At 49.7% G+C, this 22,336-nt stretch overlaps 1 protein-coding gene across 1 annotated transcript in view; it reads left to right on the top strand.

Moving 5' to 3' along the window:
* Positions 1–22,336, top strand: part of igf1ra (insulin-like growth factor 1a receptor) — a 185,485-nt gene that overhangs the window by 20,459 nt on the left and 142,690 nt on the right. The window contains exon 2 of the mRNA XM_080216101.1: positions 14,090–14,638. Within this exon, the coding sequence (XP_080072227.1) occupies positions 14,090–14,638 (549 nt within the window). The remainder of the gene's footprint in view (positions 1–14,089; positions 14,639–22,336) is intronic.

Below are 22,336 nucleotides of genomic sequence, written 5' to 3'. Positions count from 1 at the left end.
ATCCCCTTATTAATCAGGAACCTATCTATCTCTGTCTTAAAGACACTCAATGACCTGGCCTCCACAGCCTTCCCAGGCAAAGAGTTCCACAGATTCCCCACTCTCTGGCTGAAGAAATTCCTCCTGTTAAAGGAGCTTCACTCTGGGGTTGCGCCCTGGGATTCTAGTCTCTTCCCACTAGTGGAAACATCCTCTCCGCGTCCACTCTACCTGGGGATGTGTTAGCTGTCGTCTGAAATGGCCGAGTGAGCCCAGGGCAGTTGGGGATAGGTCACAAGTACTGGCATTTCTGGTGACCCCCACATCCCGAGGAAGAATGAAAAGAAAAACACCATCCAAAAAAAAACCCAGCACCTGCAACAATGAGGCACGCCCTCGGTCCTGCCCTGAGTGGACATTGGAATGGAGAGGGGCTTGCCTCAGGAGTACATGTCCCCCAAGCCTTTGAGGCTGCTGCCAACTGACCCAGTGGCTGAGGCAGATAAGAGAAAGAGATGAGGCAAAGTCTAAGGCAGAGAATGTGAATGGAAGGGGTTAATGTGTCTATTACTGCCTGAGGAAACATCTGTGTGCGTGAGAGAGGTGCTATGGGCAGCTTATCCGTGTAAACCTAGGAAATGTATTTGGAGGGGGAGGGGAAAACGCAGCAAATCATATTGCCAGACCCGCTTGGGATATTCTCATCTTGGGCCGTACACTGTGTAGATTCTGCACCTTATTACTGTATATTGAGAGAACGTCGCTGTCTCTGCAGCTATTGACTATTGATCGGGGATATGTATTGAAAGAGGGAGGCATAGTGGTTAGCATTGCTGCCTCACTGCACAGTAATCACACACATTGCCTCACAGCGCCAGGGACCCGGGTTCAAGTTTAAAATGTATTTACTTATTAGTCACAAGTAAGGCTAACATGAACGCTCCATTACGTTAATGGAGTTACTGTGAAATTCCCCTAGTCGCCTGCTCGGGGTCAGTGCACCTAACTAGCATGTCTTTCAGACTATGGAGGAAACTGTAGCACCTGAAGGAAACCCATGCAGACACAGGGAGAATGTGCAAACTTCACACAGACTGTGATCCAAGCCACGAATTGAACCCACGTCTCTGGCACTGTGAGGCAGCAGTGCTAACCACTGTACCACCTTGCTGCCCCAATTCTGGTCTTGGGTGGCTGTGTGGTGTCTGCGCATTTTCCCCATGTCTGCATGGGTTTCTTCTGGGTGCTCCAGCTTCCACCCTCACTCCAACGATGTGCTGGATAGGAGGATTAGCCAGCTAAATTGCCCCTTAGTGTCCAAAGATGTGCAGGTTTGGGGGATTAGCCATGCTAAGTTGTCCCTTAGCGTCCAAAGACGTGCAGGCTAAGAGGATTAGCCATGCTAAATTACCCCTTAGCGTGCAAAGATGTGCAGGTTAGGTGGATTGGCCATGCTAAATTGCCCTTTAGTGTCCAAAGATGCGCAGTTTAGGGGGATTAGCAGGGTAAATGCCTGGAGTTACAGGAATAGAGCTGGGAGTGGTGGACCTGGGTGAGATGCTGTTTCAGAAGGTCAGTGCAGACTCGATGGGCTGAACAGCCACCTTTTGCACTGCAGTGGTTCTATGATTAGATGGTCTGAAGAGTATCGCGAGACCAGAAATGTGACGTTTGGTGAGGAGTAATTCTGTTATTTAAGAACAGGATTGCTTTGGGCCAGTTGCATTAGTAAGATTGTTTTTGTGGTTTTTCAGTTTCCTTTGTGCTGATGTTTGCGTCCTTTCCCCTCACCTCTGTACCATTGGTAACCAGACCATCAATAAGCTCGAGCCTCAGCTCTGCAATTCCTTCTCTGCCTCTCCCTCTTCAAAACATTCCTGAAAACTTAGCTCCTTGGCCAAGTGTTTGGTTACCTGTCCAAATATCTCCTTGGTGTCCCATTGCGTATGAGAATGTTCTTGTTAAAGATGGCACAGTGGTTAGCACTGCTGCTTCACAGTGCCAGGGACCCGGGTCCCATTCTGGCCTTGGGTAACTATCTGTGTGGAGTCTGCACTCTCTCCCCATGTCTGGGGTGTTCCGGTTTCCTCCCACAGTCTGAAAGATGCGCAAAATAGGCGGATTGGCCTTGCAAAATTGTCCCTGTCTCAGGGGGACTAGCAGGATAAATACGTGGGATTATGGGGATAGGGCCTGAGAGGGATTGTGGTTGGTGCAGGCCCGATGGGCCAAATGGCCTCCCTCTGCACTGTAGGGATTCTGTGACAAACAGGAAAAAAGATACAAAAGTCTGAGGTCACGTACCAACTGCTTCAAGATCAGCTTCTTCCCTGCTGCCATCAGACTTTTGAATGGACCTACCTCGCGCTAAGGTGATCTTTCTCTACACGCTAGCTATGACTGTAACACTATGTTCTGCCCCCTTTCCTTTCCTCCTCTATGAATGGTATGCTTTGTCTGTATAGTGCGCAAGAAACAATACTTTTCACTGTGTGACAGGCCGTGGTTCCTGTTGTCGCTGGAGGAACAGTTGTACAAGTGCTGGCTGTTCTCTGCTGCCTCAGATGAAGCTTTGTGAGTGGATCTACACAACAAGCGAGGCCAAGATATTGCACAGTGGAGGGAGAGGCTGAGTACACTCACTCCTGCCCCGGCTGAATACTCCCTGGATTTTTACAGCTGTCAGCCTTATTCCGTGATGCCTTGATTCTGTTACGGGGCAAAGATTGGAAGCGAAGTTTGACACTTGAAATTGCACGGTTTGTGTCTGAAACGCCCTGAAGCCACTCACCGACAGAGTGGTGCTTTGTGGTGGTGTGATACGCAAACTAACTTCCATAAACCGCACCGATTATAAATGAGCAATCTTTGTTTTCTGGTGGTGTAGCATTAATATCTCTCCCAAGAGTTGGCGGAGGCAATAGGACTCCAATTTATTGTCTCATCTGAAGGATTATTCTGTGCCCCCTCTCTATCCATGTGCTTTCTGATTAGCCAGGGACTGAACTGGACTCAGGGGTTATGGGGAAACATCAGCCATGATTGAATGGCGGAGCAGAGTTGATGGCCTAATACTGCTCCTACGTCTTATGATCTTATGGACAGGCTGCATAAAGAATGTACCTACAAGAGCAGGTCAGAGGCTGGGAATTCTGGAGAGAGGAACTCCTCTCCCGCCTCCCCAGAGCCTGTCCACTGTCTGCAAGGCACGAGCCAGGAGTGTGATGGAATACTCCCCACTTGCCTGGATGGGTGCAGCTCCGACAACACCCAAAAAGCTTGACACCATCCAGGACAAAGCAGCCCCGCTCGACTGGCAGAATCCCTGAAATGATCTTGGAGTCACTTAATTAGAGAAGTGGGGAAAATATGATTTAAACAGTTCTAGATTAATTATCACAGAATCCCTACAGTGCAGAGGGAGGCCATTCAGCCCATCGAGTCTGCACCGACCACCATCCCACCCAGGGCCCTATCCCCACAACCCCATACAATTTACCCTCGCTAGTCCCCCTGACACTAAGGGGCAACTTACCATGGCCAATCCACCCAGCCCGCACATCTTTGCACTGTGGGAGGAAACTGGAGCACCTGGAGGAAACCCACGCAGACATGGGGAGAATGTGCAGACTCCACACAGATAGTGACCCGAGCCGGGAATTGAACCCGGGTCTCTGGCGCTGTGAGGCAGCAATGCTAACCACTGTGCCACCTTGGATTAGTTATCACAGAATCCTTACAGTAGAGAAGGAGGCCATTTGGCCCATCGAGTCTGCACTGACTGATATCCAGGCTTACCCCGGATCCTGAAGGGCTTGAGTTTAGATTCCACTATGGCGCCTGTAGTATCTAAATTCAATTAATTCAATAAAGATGGAGTAAAAAGATGCTGCTAGATTGTGATTTTAAAAAAAAACCTGGTTATTAGTGCCCTTTAGTGAAGGAAATCTGCCACTCTAACCCAGTCCGGCCTACGTGTGACTCCAAACCCACAGCCCTGAGGTTTAATTATCCTGGCCCTGTTCAAGAAGGCAGCTCACCACCACCTGGTGAATAATTAGTGATGGGTGATAAATGTTAGTCTAGCCAGTGACGCCAGCATCCCTCCAATAAAGCAACTGCAAACCTTCCAGGACAACTTGTGTGTAAACTGCAAGGCTGGGAGGTAGTCATAAGAAAGATATTGTTATCACAGACTTGAGGCCCGTGTATCGAAAAATTATTCGGATGCAACATCCTTGGGATCAGTTTGTAGCACATACTGTCCCGTCCGGACCAATATCTGATCACCTTGGAGATTCCCTGCGATCTTTTCAAGAAGTTCAGTTTGTACACCCCCCCCCCCCCCCCCCTACTTGTACCCGCCAATGGATATGGCCTCCCTGCTTCTATCTTACCCATTCCCTTTATAATCTGATACTTTTCCATAAGATCTCTCCCTCATTCTTCTGAATTCCAGTGAGTGTAGTTCCAGTCTACTCAGTCTCTCCTCATAAGCCAAACCTCGCAACTGGCCAACCCTCCCTTAAGAACATAAAGTAAGAACGAGGACCAGGAGTCGGCCATCTGGCCCCTCGAGCCTGCTGTGCTGTTCAATAAGATCATGGCTGATCTTTTCATGGAAACCCGCTTGCTCACCATAACCCTTAATTCCTTTACTGTTCAAAAATCTATCTTTCTCTGCCTTAAAAACATTCAACAAGGGAGCCTCAGCTGCTTCACTGGGCAGGGAGTTCCACACATTCACAACTCTTTGGGTGAAGAAATTCCTCCTCAACTCAGTCCTGAATCTGCTCTTCCTTGTAGAAGCTGGAAACAGCTTCTGTTCTTCTATCTTATCTATTTCCTTCATAATCTTGTATGTTTCTATAAGATCTCCTCTCGTTCTTCTAAATTCCAGTGAGTATAGACTCAGTCTCTCATCGTAAGTCAACCCTCTTAGGAGCTGTGGGTTGAAGAATGAGGTGCGGGTGGCAAAATGTGAGGCGTTTCCTTCACAACACCGAAAGGGTTTGAGCTCAGAGATTGTGGGGATATGTGTTGATCGCAATACGTCTGCATGTGGTGAAAATACTGGTTTTCTTGAGCTATTGATAGCGTTCATGATGTAGAGTTGTGGTTTGGGGCTTAGTAGAGCAGTGGATATTTGATTTATTATTGATACCTGTATTAGTATACAGTGAAAAGTATTGTTTCTGCCATATACCTTGACTATCTTCTCAACCTGCATTGCCACTTTCAGTGATGTGTGCATCTGTACACACAGATCCCTCTGCCTATCAATACTCTTTAAGGGTTCTGCCATTTATTGTATATTTCCTATCTTCCAAAATGCATTACTTCACATTTGTCCAGATTAAACTCCATCTGCTGTCTCTCCACCCAAATCTCCAACTGATCTATAATCCCGCTGTGTCCTTTGGTCCTCATCGCTATCTGCAAATCCACCAGTCTTTGTGTCACAGAAAAAGCATACCGTTCATAGGGAAGGAAAGGAGAGAGTACAGAATGTTGTGTTACAGTCATAGCTAGAGTGTAGAGAAAGATCAACTTAACGCGAGATAGGTCCATTCAAGAGTCTGATGGCAGGAGGAGAGAAGCTGTTCTTGAGGCGGTTGGTACGTGACCTCAGACTTTTGTATCTTTTTCCCGATGGAAGAAGGTGGAAGAGAGAATTAAGGACCCCTTAATTATGCTGGCCGCTTTGCCAAGGCTGCAGGAAGTGTGGTCGATGGATAAGAGACTGGTTTGCATGATGGATTGAGTTTCTTTCACAACCCTTTGTAGTTTCTTGCGGTCTTGGGCAGAGCAGGAGCCCATACCAAGCTGTGATACAACCAGAAAGAATGCTTTCTATGGTGCATTTGTAAAAGTTGGTAAGAGTTGTTGTTGACATGCCAAATTTCCTTAGTCTTCTGAGAAAGTAGAGACTTTGGGCTTTCTTAACTGTTGTGTTGGCATGGGAGGGACCGGGACAGTTTGTTGGTGATCTCGACACCTAGAAACATGATATTGGGAGAGTGATGAGGGACAGGAGGAAGAGTTTGATTTTTTTTAAAAAAATTAAAGTTTATTTATTAGTGTCACAAGCGGGCTTGTATTAACATGAAGTTAGTGTCGAAATCCCCTAGTCTCCACACTCTGGCGCCTGTTTGGGTATACTGAGGGAGAATTTAGCATGACTAATACATCTAACCAGCATGTCTTTCAGACTGTGGGAGGGAACTGGAGCACCTGGAGGAAACCCACGCAGACACGGGGAGAAGGTGCAGACTCCGCACAGACAGTGACCCAAGGGTGGAATCAAAACTGGGTCCCTGGCACTGTGAGGCAGCAGTGCCAACCACTGTGCCGCCCCAGTTACAGAAGCAACTGAAGATGGAGGATTCGAGAGGCCAAAGGATAAGTCGGATGTAGTGGGAAAAGGGGAGCAGGGAAGATGCAGGTAGGGTTTGGGAAGACTAGAGCCTGGGGATCGACGGGGAGAGGAAAGCAGGGAAGAGCGAGACCACAGAAGGGTTCTGGAAGGATACAAATCTTAACAGTTAATCCCCAAAACAGTGCTGCGGTCATCCCATTGATCCCATTTTGAATTTTGACCCAGAAACACTGCCGCCCCCCCCCCCCCCATATCTTTCAAATAAAATATGTTTAATAGGCCTTTGAAATTTGCATAGCATAGTGTGAGCTCCTGAATTTTCAATGACATTTTGCTTGTTTGTTGCGGGAATCTGGGTTGTGCACAAATGAGCTTGTTTATTGAATTGACACCTTTTTGCTTGTTGGCAACTCTGCGATTCTCACCAACCGAGTCCAAAAATGTATTCTCTTTCGCTGGGGTTGAGGTTCCTGTGCAGAGTCCGTCCCTCCCCAGGTTCAATGAATAAGTGTCCCGGCCTCGTGAGTCACACACACACACCAGCGAGCTCCTAGACTTAAGAACATAAGAACATAAGAGATAAGAGCAGGAGTAGGCCATCTGGCCCTTCGAGCCTGCCCCACCATTCAATAAGATCATGGCTGATCTGTCGTGGCTCAGTTCCACTTTCCCGCCCTCTCCCCATAACCCTTAATCCCCTCTCTTATCAAAAACCTATCAACCCGCGTCTTAAAAATATTTAGCGAGGCAGCCTCCACCACTTCAACGGGCAGAGAATTCCAGAGATTCACCACCCTTTGTGTTAAGAAGTTCCTCCTCAACTCCGTTCTAAACCGCCCCCCTTTATCTTGAGGCTGTGCCCCCTAGTCCTACTGTCCTTTCTGAGCGGGAAGAGTCTCTCCACCTCTATCCTATCCATCCCATTCATCATCTTATACGTCTCAATGAGATCTCCCCTCATTCTTGATCCCTGGTGTGTGTTGGAGCTGAATTCCTGAACTGATCTTGGACTCACTTAATTAGGGACAGGGGAAAATATGATTTAAAACAGTTCTAGATTAATTTTCACAGAATCCCCACAGTGCAGAAGGCAATGATTTGGCCCACCAAGTCTGTACTGACTCATATCCAGGCTTACCCCGTTACCCCATATATTTACCCTGCTAATCTTCATACCTTGGGACACTAAGAGGCAAGTTAGCGTGGCCAATCGACCTGACCTAGATCGTAAGGACTACCAGCCAGGCTGTCTCTCATTTGCACCTTCCCCCCTCAATATTGTTCCGCTTGCAGGAAGATTATAAAGTTCCTACGGTGCAGAAGAGGCCATTCGACCCAACAGGTCAGCACCGACTTTCTGACAGAGCATTTTACCCAGGCTGTCTCCTCTGCCCTACCCCTGTAGCATGGCCAACCCACCTGACCTGCACCTCTTTCAGACTGTGGGTGGAGCACCTGGAGGAAACCCACGCAGACACGGGGAGAACGAGCAGACGCCACACAGACAGTGACCCAAGGTCGGAATCGAGCCCGGTTCCCTGGAGCCGTGAGGCAGCAGTGCTGACCACGGTGTCGCCCTCAGCCTCATACCTCACGGCTGGTCTGATTGTGGCCTTAACACCACTGGTCAGCCAGAGCCCCACAGAACTCAATGAAGCCCGGACTCCCTTATGGGTCAACAACCTATCCAGCTGTTATTGCTGCGGGTAGCTACTCCTACCAGCTCAAGCTATGTCATGTTCATCTGCCTCACTCTCTCCTCCTCCTCTGCACATGGCCACTGTAGCTCATTTGCAACTGCCCACTAACGTCTGTCATTCAGCTACACCCAGGCTGACCTCTCTTCCAGCACTTTGACCTCAAGCAGCGATCTACGTAGCTTCTTAGCTTGATTTGATTTATTATTGTCACATGTATTGGAATACAGTGAAGAGTATTGTTTCTTGAGCGCTACACAAACAAAGCATACCGTTTATAGAGAAGGAAACAAGAGAGTGCAGAATGTAGTGTTACAGCCATAGCTAGGGTGTAGAGAAAGATCAACTTAATGTGAGGTAGGTCCATTCCAAAGTCTGGCAGCAGCAGGGAAGAAGCTGTTCTTGAGTTGGTTGGTACGTGACCTCAGACTTTTGTATCTTTTTCCATTTGGAAGAAGGTGGAAGAGAGAATGTCCAGGGTGTGTGGGGTCCTTAATTATACCGGCTGCTTTTCCCCAGGTCGTGGGAAGTGTAGACAGAGTCAGTGGACGGGAGGCTGGTTTGTGTGATGGATTGGGCTACATTCACAACCTTTTGTAGTTCCTTGCGGTCTTGGGCAGAGCAGGAGCCCAGACCGAGCTGTGATACAACCAGAAAGAATGCTGTGACTGAACGATCGAAATGCTGACATTTTCTGCATGTCGCTTCTTAGCGTTCTTTACGTTCTTTGCAATCTCAAACACCTCTTCATTTGCCTTATGGGCTGCGTTTGGAATTTTAATCAGTCGCCTTTGCGTCCACGTTGCTAAAAGGCCTCGACTTTCTTCCCTGGATCATTATTTATCGCCCTTTTGGATGACAAGTGAGGATCTGTGTCTAACTTGACTTTGAATATATTCAGTGACCCAGCCTCCCCTGCTGTCGGAGAATTCCAGAGACTGACAACATTGGGGGGGGGGGGATTCTTCCTCATCTCTGTCTTTAATGGGAGCTCCTTTATTTTGAGACTCTGCCTCCCCCCCCCCCCCTTTATTTCCAGATTTTTCCCCATAAGGGAAAGGCCCTGTCCGCATGTAAACCTGCTGAAATTAAGTGCTTATAGATTTAAATTTAGGTTTTATTTATTACAGCCACAATTAGGCTTACATTAACACTGCAATGAAGTCACTGTGAAAATCCCCCCAGTCGCCACACTCTGGTGCCTGTTCGGGTACACGGAGGGAGAATTTAGCACGGCCGATGCACCCTAACCAGCACGTCTTTCGGACTGTGGGAGAAAATGGGAAAGTAAAACCCCGCCCCCCGATTTGTAATTAGAATCATATTCACTCTTACAGTGCAGGAGTAGGCCATTCGGCCCATCAAGTCTGCGATCTCACCCTTTCCCCGGCACCCTACGTATTTACCCCGCTAATCCCTCCAACCTACACATCCTGGGTCGTCAAGGGTTAATTTTAGCACGGCCCCGATGCACCCCTAACCAGCACATCTATCGGACAGTGGGAGGAAACCGGAGCGTTTGGTGGAAACCCGTGCGGACACGGAGAGAACGTGCAAACTCCACGCGGACAGTGACCCGAGCTGGGAATCGAACCCGGGTCCCTGGAGGTGTGAGGCAGCCGTGCTAACCACTGTGCCATCGAGTCGCCCCTATTGATTTTCATATTCTTGATGCTGGGTGGGTTTAACGTGGCTGGCCCCAGATCCTGTTCGCCTTCACTGATGTGAACGGAATCCTGCCGTTGGTGATTAAAGCTCACCCAGACACAGCGAGCGAGCTGCCGATGTGTTCACAGTGCAGAATGTTAATGCTGGAGGGTTGTACGTGCTCCCTCTGCGTGTGTGTAGCCAGGGCAGGGGGGAGGCCACTGCGTCACATGCTGCCCCTGACCTACATTTGCATACCACCTCAGTTCATTACTGATTTCTCTCTGCCAAACTGGATTGACGCAGGGGAGAGTCGTAACCCGAGCCCAGCTGCTTATTTGCAATTTGGAATTAAATGGTCATTACTTATCTCCACCTGCCCCCCCCCCCCCCACAAGCTGTTCCGTTTTGTCCCCTCCCCACCTCTGCTCTATACCTTGAAAGGTTAAATTAGCCTCCTTCATAACAAGCGGTTAGGGTTGTTTTGCTCTAGTTGTATAGGGCGTTGACGAAGTCACACTTGGAGTATTTTGTGTGCAGTTTTGGGTGTTCTTTGATTTGATTTATTATTGTCGCATGTATTAACATGCAGTGAGAAGTGTTGTTTCTCGAGCGCTATCCAGATAAAGCATACCGTTTATAGAGAAGGAAAGGAGAGAGTGCAGGATGTAGTGTCACAGTCATAGCGAGGGTGTAGAGAAAGATCAACTTAACGCGAGATAAGTCCATTCGAAAGTCTGAGGGCAGCAGGGAAGAAGCTGTTCTTGAGTCGGTCGGTACGTGACCTCAGACTTTTGTATCTTTTTCCCAATGGAAGAAGGTGGAAGAGAGAATGTCCGGGGTGCGTGGGGTCCTTGATTATGCTGGCTACTTTGCTGAAGCAGCGGGAAGTGTAGACAGAGTCATTGGATGGGAGGCTGGTTTGCAAATTGGATTGGGCTCCACTCACAACCTTTTGTAGTTCCTTGCTGTCTTGGGCAGAGCAGGAGCCCAGACCAAACTGTGATACAACCAGAGGATTCCTTACTTATCTAAGTTTACCAGGCTGATTCCTGGGATGGCAGGTCTGTCATATGAGGAGAGACTAAGTTAGGATTATACTCACTGGAGTTTAGAAAAGTGAGAGGGGATCTCATAGGAGCTTATAAAATTCTAGTATGGTTAAACAGGGTGGATTCGGAAAGAATGTTCCCGATGGTGGGGGAGTCCAAAACTAAGGGTCATAGTTTGAGGGTAAGGGGTAAACCTTTTAGAACTGAGGTGAGGAGAAATTTCTTCACCCAGAGGGTGGTGAATGTGTGGAATTCACTCCCACAGAAAGTAGCTGAGGCCAAAACGTTCAAGAAGAAATTAGATATAGCTAAGGGATATGGGAAAAGGATATTGAATTTGATGATCAGTCATGATCAAATGAATGGTGGCGCAGGCTCGAAGGGCTGAACTCCTTGGCCTGATTTCCTTGTGTGTGGGAGTTTGAGGGGTGATCTTACCAAGGTATTTAAAATGTTGTTGGGATTTCAGTTGGGTAGACGCTGGCAGTGGTGGGAGGAATTGAGAGTGATCTGGTTGCACGGTGGTTAGCACTGCCGCCTCATAGTACCAGGGACCCAGGTTCGATTCCCGGCTTGGGTCAGTGTCTGTGTGGAGCCTGCATGTTCTCCCCATGTCTGCGCGGGTTTCCTCTGGGTGCTCCAGTTTCCCCTCTCAGTTCAAAGACGTGCGGGTTTGGTTGATTGGCCGTGCTGAATTGTCCTTTAGTGTCGGGGGCGGGGGAGGATTAGCAGGGCAAAATGTTTGGGGTTACAGGACTAGGACTAGGGCTTGGGTGGGATTGTGTTCGGTGCAGACACGTTGGGCCGAATGGCCGCCTCCTGCACTGTAGGGTTTGGTAACATTTCAATGTCACGTCTAAGAGTGAGGTCAAAAAGCTGTTCTTCCCACACATGAAGAGAAATCTGGAATTTTTGTGCCTCAGTAGGGGATTGCAGTGTGATGGTGCGAGGGAAAGATGGTCTCCGTGCAGGTCTGGGGTTGTCCACAGTTCGGCAGTTATCGGGAAGGAGCCTTGTTGGATTTTGGGGTTTGTGTTGGGGTGAAGGGAAGAGCAGATATTAAAGCACTGCTGTAGCATTGGGGCTGAGCCTGTGTACCATAACATAACGTATGATCTGATTGAGAAAGGATACACAGTGTGCATGTGAGATAACGACTTGAGTATCTGAACTGATTAAATGAATGTTTTAACATTTTTTGGGATTTCTGATATCCTTCACTTTTGCTCCAATTGTTCACCATTCTAATGGCCATGGGATTCAACTGAAAACATCTTCTGTTTTTTCTTAATGTACAGAAATGTATGTGGGATAAGAATAAATGAACAAACGAAAGGAATTACTATGAGCAGCACTCGGAGAGAAATTTATCCAGTTTTCAGACAACTGGATGTTGGATTTTCTACCTGTAGATCTGATGTGGAGATGCCGGTGTTGGACTGGGGTGGGCATCATTGAAGTCTCTCAACACCAGGTTAAAGTCCAACAGGTTTATCTGGAATTACGAGCTTTCGGAGCACTGCCCCTTCATCAGGTGAGTGAAGATGATGAAGCAGCAGTGCTCCGAAAGCTCGTGATTCCAGATAAACCTTTGGACTTTAACTTGTGAGACTTCTTACTGTACCTGTAGATCGAGTACCACAGTGCAGTGAGACGGTGCTGAGGCCAGGGCAAACAGCCAGGCTTCCGGGACTCCGAGTCATAGAATCCTGGAGGCCATTTGGCCCATTGAGTGGCACTGACAACAATCCGTGTAACCCCACGTATTTACCAGCCTCAAGATAAAGGGGGGGTGGTTTAGAACGGAGTTGAGGAGGAACTTCTTCACTCAAAGGGTGGTGAATCTCTGGAATTCTCTGCCCGTTGAAGTGGTGGAGGCTACCTCGCTAAATATTTTTAAGACACGGGTTGATGGGTTTTTGATAAGAGAGGGGATTAAGGGTTATGGGGAGAGGGCGGGAATGTGGAACTGAGCCACGACAGATCAGCCATGATCTTATTGAATGGCGGGGCAGGCTCGAAGGGCTAGTTGGCCTACTCCTGCTCCTAGTTCTTGTGTTCTTATGTTCTAATCCCCGTGACACCGAGGGGCAATTTAGCACGGCCACTGCACCAACCTGCATATCTTTGGACACTAAAGGGGCAATTGAGCACAATCGATCCACCTAACCAGCACATCTTGGGGGACACTAAGGGGCAATTTGGCATGGCCAATCCACCTAACCTGCACATCCTTTGGATTGTGGGAGGAAACCCACACAGACACGGGGAGAACGTGCAAACTTGACACAAGACAGTCATCGGAGCCTGGAATGAGCCTGGGTCTCTGGTGCTGTGAGGCATCCGTGCTAACTACAATGTTGAGGTGTACACTTCTCCACTCCTGGTGCAGTAGGTGGTGATGTTGACTGCATACTAAATGGGACAGTCATTCAGGTGTGATAAAGATCTGCTTCTTCAAGCGTCTTGTGTTTTGTAAACATTTGTGAATGCTGCTGGTCGAAGTGATTCGAATGGAATGTTTGCTGTACAGTAACTTCAATTCTAAAGGGGTGGCATCATTGTGTTCTCTAGAACTCTCTAGATGTTCTCCAGATGGTAGTTGGTGCAGCTTGATGGGCTGAATGGCCTCCTATGGGATGGGACAATGGTTAGCGCTGCTGCCTCGCAGCACCAGGGACCCGGGCTCAATTCCCAGCTTGGGACACTGGCTGTGTAGAGTTTGCACATTCTCCCCATGTCTGCGTGGGGTTCCTCTGGGTGCTCGGGGTTCCTCCCAAAAATGTGCTAGTTAGTTGGATTGGCCATGCTAAATTGCCCTTTATTGTCCAAAATGTGTAAATTAAGGGATTAAGAAGGTAAATATATGGGGTTATGAGGATAGAGCCTGGATAAAGATGCCCTCTTGGAGAGTAGGTGCAGACTCAATGGGCTGAATGGCCTCTTCTATACTGTAGGGATATTGGGGCAAATGCCCAAAAACTTGGTCCAAGAGTAGGACTTCAAAGAATGTCTTAAAGGAGCCCGGGTTCAGAGAGGTGGACAGGCTCGGGGAAGGGGGGGGGGTGGTTTACAGTGAGCCAGCTGATGGTGCCGCTGTTATTGGTGGGAAGAAGTTTCACATCACCGAAGGGGCAGTGCTCCAAAAGCTCGTGCTACCAAATAAACCTGTTGGACTTTAACCTGGTGTTGTGAGACTTTTTGCTGTGTTCCTCCCAGTCCAACACCGGCATCTCCACATTGAGGCTGTTATTAATGGCAGTGATGAAATTGTGAGTGTGCCAGAGCTTGTGTCTGTACTGGGAATTTAACAGTTAGTGCCATTTCTCTTTCAGTATGCAGTGGGATGGATATCAGAAATAACGTGGGCGACCTCCGGCAGCTGGACAACTGCACCATCATTGAAGGCTACCTACAAATCCTCCTCATCTTCAATGGCAAAGCAGAGGACTTCCGTGCCCTGCGATTCCCAAAGCTCACCATCATCACCGATTACCTGCTGCTGTACCGCGTCTACGGGCTGGAGACACTGAGGGACCTCTTCCCCAACCTCGCCGTGATCCGCGGGATCAACCTCTTCTTCAACTACGCCCTGGTCATCTTTGAAATGATCCACCTGAAGGAGATAGGGCTGTACAGCCTCCAGAACATCACGCGCGGCGCTGTGCGCATTGAGAAGAACCACGACCTCTGCTACCTGTCCACCATTGACTGGTCCCTCATCCTGGACCCCGTGGAGAATAACTACATCGATCGGAATAAGCAGCAGAGGGAGTGCGGGGATGTCTGTCCTGGGACCATGGAGGACCAGCCGCTCTGCGCCAAGACCAGCGTCAACAACCAGTACAACTACCGCTGCTGGAATGCCAACCACTGCCAGAAAGGTAGGCTGCCCACTGGGCTGATCTTTTCCACCTATTAAACGGTTTAAACCCGGGCTTCACGCCCTCTTCCCGTGGCCATCTCCGAGTGCGGCGTCACTTATAACAACACGCAGAGTTTTTAGCTTCAAGAGCTCTGCGATCTTCAGCACCTGTTGCTTTTTGTACCTGTATCTTGTCGGAGAGTATTTGTTGTCAGAATATTCCCAGGCAGTTCAGTTTCTTTTGGATCAGTTTATGGGTTTTTTTTTTTAGCGAATGGATGTTGTGGAGCTCTCTTGAAGAGAACTGTTGAGTCAGAAAACCAAATCCCCTCAATCATCATCTCTCTCGCGCTCCCACACGCTTGCCCTCTTCCGGGAGGGACCGGTTTGTGTTTGGGAGTCGATGAGCCCTCTGTGTCCAGTTTCCCCTGTTCCTGTGCCTCTCAACTGACTGGCAATTCACACCTCATATTTTCATGCTGACCGCTTACCCGGTAGGAAAGACTCAGTGACCAGGCAGCTTGCTGGGTCTGACACCTGCGATGTGGGGTACTCGACTGCAGAATTTGTTGCCGTGTGTATCAATACACAGTGCAAATTGTTGTTTCTTGTCTATGCAAGAAACGATGCCTTTCACCGTACGCTAATACACGTGACAAATCGAATCAATTGTTCACATCTACCACCGCATTTTTAACTGAAAGTGAATGAACGAAACGTTTTCATGGCCCACAGAAAACAAATGGAGTCTGAGCTGTTTGCCTGGTCACCCTGTCCAGCCCTGAACCTGGATTGGTCAGCTACATTGATCCAGTGGGGTGACTGCAGGCGATGCTATCGGAACGGGTCCTGGGCACGGTCACCGGCTTTCGGCCGCTGTTGACCAAAGCACCAGGACAACGGAGAGGCCTGTGGCCCAATAGGAGGACGAGTGGCTTTTCTGAGTCGGGCCTCGTGCAAGGTCAAAGTTGAACGGTTCACTTGGGTTCGAGCTGAGGTGGGCGCCATGACCTGGGACTTTGTCGGGGGTGGGACGCGTGTAGATGTGTGGCGGTTTATGCAAAACGTGCGATGATCGAGAGACATTTGTTGATGTATTTTCAGCGTGGTGATAAAGTAGGAGGAGAGACTCGAATCTCAGCTGCCCGCGTTAGCTCTCGGTGGTGTACTGTACGGGTAATTACTTTGATGTAATGTGTCTATAATGTGGGCAGTAATTCCAGCAGCATTGCGTTCCGTCCCACAAACGGCAATAAGATACTTGCTCGTTAAGCTCTTTCAATTGTGGTCACTTGAGAAGGATTGTCGAACTGTGTCCTCTTCCACTTGCATCGTGGGATCGTCCTGTGTAGTTTATTCTGAACAAGTGTGGCAGTGCGATTTGCATCTTATCGTGGTTGAGTTGTAATCTGAAACAAACTGTTCCACTTTAATGAATGTGCCGGGAATGGCCGCAGACAAACCTGAAGGCACTTGTCAACAGGGCAATGGAACCGTCCCTTCAGTAGAATTTGGAGATAACATCAGGTAGCGAGCCCTCTTCCTCATTGACAAATTGGCTTTGATTTTTATCAAGGGTTGCATTGAGGCTTTCCCTCCGGACCCCCCCGACTCTCTTTGGAGGAACTCCCTCCGCCCCCACTCCCTCAAACCTACCACTTTGACCAAGCTTTTGGTCATCTAATCCAGTATCTCCTTGTGGCTCGCCTCGCTGTCACACTTTGTTCTGTAATGTACTTGTGAAACTTTAATTTTGAAAACTTCAGTGTCGCAGGATGTGCAGGTTAGGTGGATTGGCCGTGTTAAATTGTCCCTTAGGTCCATAGGTGTGAGATTAGCCACGGGAGGTTTGTGGGCTTACGGAGATAGGGCCTGGTTAAGAAACTGTGTTGGATTCAGTGTATACTTGATGGGCCGAATGGCCACCTTCTGCACTCTTTATATGGGGCAGCACAGTGGTTAGCACTGCTGCCTCTCAGCGCCAGGGACCCGGGTTCGATTCCCGGCTCAGGTCACTGTCTGTGTGGAGTCTGCACGTTCTCCCCGTGTCTGCGTGGGTTTTCTCCGGGTGCTCCGGTTTCCTCCCGCAGTCCAAAAGACGTGCTGGTTAGGGTGGATTGGCCGTGCTAAATTCTCCCTCGGTGTACCCGAACAGGCGCCAGAGTGTGGTGACTAGGGGATTTTCACAGTAACTTCATTGCGGTGTTAATGTAAGCCGACATGTGACACAATAAAATGTAGGGATTCTATGAAATGCCCCTATGGATGTGATCAGGCACCACGACGGCGATTGGGAAACAAGTACACAGGGAAGGGAAGAGTTGGCCTGGGGAAGATTTGCGGTGTAGGGGAGTGGTGGGAGTTCATTCTCTTGCTTGTTGGGGATCCAGTCCTGGGCTTCCCTTTTCTCCCTTGTGGGGAAGAAAGGTTGTGTCAAAGATTAATGATTTCACAGGCTGGAGAATGGCAGTGTTTTCAGAAGAGCCACTTGGAGTTGGGACCCTCACAGCCCCGGTGCTGGTTTTGGTGCGTTTCCCAAACTTCCTGTGACTCGAGAATCCTTGTGTTGACCCCAGTGTTGGCAGGAATCCGGGAGGTGGCCATGTATGGTCAAGACAATGTGCCTATCTCCGTTAGAAAATAGTGGCTTTCACCTCCTCCTCTGCACATTGGGAGGAGCCCCCCTCATGTCGACACACCCTTGCTGAAATTCTCTTCCGTGCCCACTTCTGTGTCTCTGCGTCCAATGGGGAGCTTCCCAGACACGAATGGATCCTATCCCAATCGGAATCTCTCAATCCCTACAGTGCAGACAAGGCCGTTCTGCCCATTAAGCTTGCACCGACCACAATCCCACCCAGGCCCAACCCCCATAACCCCATATATTTACCCTGTTAATCACCCTGACGCTAACGGGCAATTTAGCCTGGTCATCTTTGCAGTGTGGGAGGAAACCGGAGCATCTGGAGGAAACCCACGCAGACACGGGGAGAGCATGCAGACTCCACACAGACAGTGACCCAAGGCCAGAATCGAACCCAGTTTCCCATTCTGAGCCAACGCCTTGATAAGAAGTTGGGGGGGGGGGGTGGATGGAATGGGAAGGAGCAGGGGAACACATGGTGGGGGGGAGGAGGAGGGGGGATCTTACGGAAGAGTTTGAGAATGACACTGATGGCGTACCTGGTAACAGTATCCACAGTGTGAGTGGAAAACTGCATTCACCGCCAGTTGGAGTTTCCACACAACCAGGGCCTAATTACTTAGAAAGCAATCGAGAGCATTTAGTATCAAATATTTAACATCGAGAGCCATTGAAACGGCAGGGTGGAGGGAGGAGGATCCCTGTGGGAAGAGTGCATGGTGGCTCCTCTGGTACTGTCCAGGGCTCCATTCATACATTGGACCTGCTGTGAGATACATTCATGGCAATGTAGTGGCTTCATTCTGTGCCATTAGTCGCAGGACAGGCATCGCCCGGTGGAGCCCTTACCCTTTGACCAGAATGGGAGGCAGAAAATTAAATGTGCGCTCAATAATATTCACCTGTTTCTTTGCTGATCAAATGAAAAATCACCAATCTTCGCTCAATTAGCTGCTGCGGTTTTGTCACTTTGCTCTTGAATTCTGTTATCATCACAGCATCGGGCTTGGTGCAGGGGACAGACTCTAGATACAGAGTAAAGCTCCCTCTACACTGTCCCCCCATCAAACACTCCCAGGACAGGTACAGCACGGGGTTAGATACAGAGTAAAGTTCCCTCTACACTGTCCCCCATCAAACACCCCCAGGACAGGTACAGCACAGGGTTAGATACAGAGTAAAGCTCCCTCTACACTGTCCCCCCCATCAAACACTCCCAGGACAGGTACAGCACGGGGTTAGACAAAAGGAGTCCATTTCACCTTCGCAGTCAAAAATTATATTTTAATTTGTGGGGTGTGGGCAGTGATTGTGGTGGGAGTCAAACCTGGGTCCCCAGAGATTTGCCAGGGTCGCAATACTAGTACGCCACTGCCTCACCTGATGTTCGGACGAATGGAAAGAACGATACCGCCTGATCCCACTTCCTGGTTCTTGGTTTATGTGGGCGGGGGAGGGGAGAGAGAGATGGCTGAGCTGGAATTGATTCCACACTGTTCGATCAACCTTACTGAGCCAATGTGGCCAATGATGTGCAGGTTAGGTTGATTGGCCGTGCTAAATTGCCCCTTAGTGCCCCAGGTTGTGTTGGTAAGGTGGATTAGGGGGTCATAGGGATTGGGTGATGGGGTGGGCCTGGGTAAGGCTCTGAGTCGGTGCAGGCTCAGTGGGCCCAATGGCCTCTTTCTGCAGTGTAGGGATTCTACCATTCTAACCGTTCTCCCAATTGTATAAGTTCCCTACGCACCAATGCTATTGATAGGTTACCAGTGCCCAGTGGGACCAGTCACTGCCAGTTGCCCGGGAGGGGTGGGGGGGGTGATGATGATGATGATGATGATGATTTCCCCCCTCAGATTGGAGTTGAGCTGGTGGTGGCACAGTGGTTAGTCCTGCTGCCTCACAGCGCCAGGGACCTGGGTTCGATCCCTGGCTCGGGTCAGTGTCTGCGTGGAGTCTGCACGTTCTCCCCGTGTCTGCTTGGGTTTCCTCCGGGTGCTGTGGTTCCCTCCCACGGTCCAAAGATGTGCGGGTTGGGTGGATTGGTCGTGCTAAATTTGCCTCTTACTGTCAAGGGGACTAGCTAGGGTAAGTGCATATGGGCGTAGGGCCTGAGTGGGATTGTGGTTGGTGCAGACTTGAGGGGCCAAATGGCCTCCTCCTTCCCTGGAGGGATTGTATGGCTTTCAGGTGGTTCAGTATCTGGGCTGTTTTGTGAAAGTATAACTTCTTCCTTTTGAAGCTTTTGTGTTAGGGAGTAGCAGTGTAAGTAACCAGTCCTTCAGACAGAGCAATAGGAGGGTGTTTTCCAGGGCTGGTGTTGAGTAGGAATGCTTTGTCCCTGTAACAGACAAACATTTTTGTAAGGATACATAAGCAAACGAGACTAGACGCGGAAATCTCAGACTCACTGTTCCTGGCTGATTTAGTCTACGTCCGAGTAACAACAACAACAGTCTCAAGGGCACATTGCTGTAGGCGTGTGCAGATGTAGTTTAATTCTGTTTGAGACAAAGTTCTATCAAACTCTGTGTACTGGGCTAACCTTGGTTTTCTTCCACGTGCTGGTGCCTGGGTGCAGTGCGAGGACACACTGTGTGTGCGTCTTTGTAATCAGTCTGTTGTCAAGGTCGCTGGAGTGAGGCTGCTGGCATTGTCGAAACCCTTTGCTCCCCCTGGTCTGTCTCCGCACCGATGTGATCGCCCCGGTGTGTACTGGGCAGCTGTGGGTAACTGGGATTGGTTTGCTGAATTTGGAAGCGTTACGCCAGTTAATTCAGCCCCAGTGTCCGCCCTGTACACAGCGGAGCAGGGAAAGGTTTCTTTGGCTGGGGCAGTGTTGATCAGGTTTGTGCAGAAGGAGCTTTACCCTGAATCAAATGCGTGGGTGGCACAGTGGTCGGCACTGCTGCCTCACAGCTCCAGGGATCCGGGTTCGGCCCCCGATCCCGGGTCAGTGACTGTGTGGAGTCTGCATGTTCACCCCGTGTCTGTGTGGGTTTCCTCCGGGTGCTTTGGTTTCTTCCCACAATCCAAAGATGTAGATTGGCCGTGTTAAATTGCTCTTTAGTATCCAGAGATGTGCAGGTTAGGGTGGATTGGCCATGGAAGTGGTTAAAGGAATGGGTTGGGGTGGGGGGTGGTGCGGGATGTGAACCTGGGTAACGCACTCTTGAGAGCTGGTGCACAATGGATGGACTGAATGGTCTCCTTCTGCACTGTAAGGAATGTGTGTTCTGGGAGTGTTTGGGGCAGTGCAGGAGGAAATTATTGAACCTGATCTTGGCTTTATTGGTGACTTGTTTGTTTGTTCTGAATAAGGGAGCCACATTTCATAGTGAGTGAGTCTCAGTTCACCTGGAGAGTTCCCTCCATCATTACCCTCCTCCAGCCTCACTCCCCCTCCATCGTTACCCTCCTCCTGCCTCACTCCCCCTCCATCGTTACCCTCCTCCAGCCTCACTCCCCCTCCATCCTTACCCTCCTCCAGCCTCACTCCCCCTCCATCCTTACCCTCCTCCTGCCTGATGACTCTCTGAGATCCCTGTAACTCTCCCGGTTCCGGTTTTTAGTGCAGGCCTTTGTCCTCCCATCATCATCGACTGTGCTTTCAGCTGTACTGTGTGCCTACAGCCACGCCCATGCACATGCGCACGCACGCGCGCACACACACAGTACATGCATGTACATGCAAGCACACACTGTACTCACGCATATGACCACACTCTGCATACCCAGGTGCACATATACAGAAAGGTTCACACACACACTCATGCACACAGGCTCACACTCAGGCGCACGCACGCGCACACTTACATTGTGCCCAGTAGTCTGATGGTCTACTTTGGCTCACATGCACATGCTTGCACACACACACAGCTGTGCATCCACACAGGTTCGTACACACACAAGAGTACACACGCTCACGCACACATACACAGGTACGTACACGCTTGCAGACGCGCAAACGTTTGCACATGCTCTCAGGCCCGCACACACGGGTACACACGTGCTCGCACATACATATACACACACAGGTACGCACGCGAACACAGGTTCGCACACACTTGTCTAGCTGTCTGATGGTCGTTGGCTCAGTGCCAGGTTTGTTTGATGGCTGTGAGGTGCCTTTGAGATGTTTACGGCGCTACAGAAATGTGACTTGTCAGAAGGGTTAGTTGTGGGGGGGGGGGCTGGGGGCTGGGGTGAGATGTGCACCCCCACCCCCGGTGGGGCGCAGGCCAGATTTCTCCAACAGGAGGAAGGTGGCAGTCGTGGCTGGCTGAGTGTGAGAGTGAGCGGTGTGGCCGGGGGAGCTGGCTGGAAGCGGAGTTAAATCAGGCTCAGCGAGGGCGCGTCAGGAGAGGTTACAGTCTGTTGGTGGAAATGGGATTTTCCTCCGGCTTGCGTAGGTATACATTGTTGTGTAAGCAGGAACAGAACATACTGTGATTCTTAAAACTCCCTGTGGAGCAGGAACTTGACTGCCAGTCTCTGATCGACAGAGTGTGTTCTGTTTCAGATCTAGCGATCCACCCAGAACCGGGGGCTGCCTTGTTTGTACCTAGCGAGTTGGGTGTTTTGGAAAGTCCCAGCCTGTTTATGGGGTGTTGGGGGGGGGGGTGGGTGTGAGATTTTTGGCTTGTGTGGCGCAGGAGATTAGAAAAGTACACAACAGCATCCTAAAGCTTGCACCTTGCTGAGCTGAACTTTGTCTCAATGTCACCTAGAGGCTGCTTTATATATACTTTCTTTAAGTGTTGTTGAAGGAGCAGATCTTATTGTTTCGCTGCCCTAGTTCATTGTCCCACATTTACTTCATAGGTTAGAATCCCCGCAGCGCAGAAGGAGGCTATTGGGCCCATTGTGCCTGTACCCAACTCTCCAGCCAGTTATGGGTTAGCACTGCAGCCTCACGGCGCCAGGGGCCTGGGTTCGATTCCCGGCTCGGGTCACTGTCTGTGTGGAGCCTGCACATCCTCCCCGTGTCTGCGTGGGTTTCCTCCGGGTGCTCCGGTTTCCCCCCTCGGTCCGAAGATTAGGTTGATTGGCCAGGCTAAATTTTTCTCGTTA

This window comes from Carcharhinus amblyrhynchos, chromosome 32, assembly GCF_965287045.1.
Source record: "Carcharhinus amblyrhynchos chromosome 32, sCarAmb.v2.hapA, whole genome shotgun sequence".
In the NCBI taxonomy this organism is placed as follows: Eukaryota; Metazoa; Chordata; class Chondrichthyes; order Carcharhiniformes; family Carcharhinidae; genus Carcharhinus; species Carcharhinus amblyrhynchos.
This window is presented reverse-complemented; position numbering and strand designations above follow the sequence as displayed.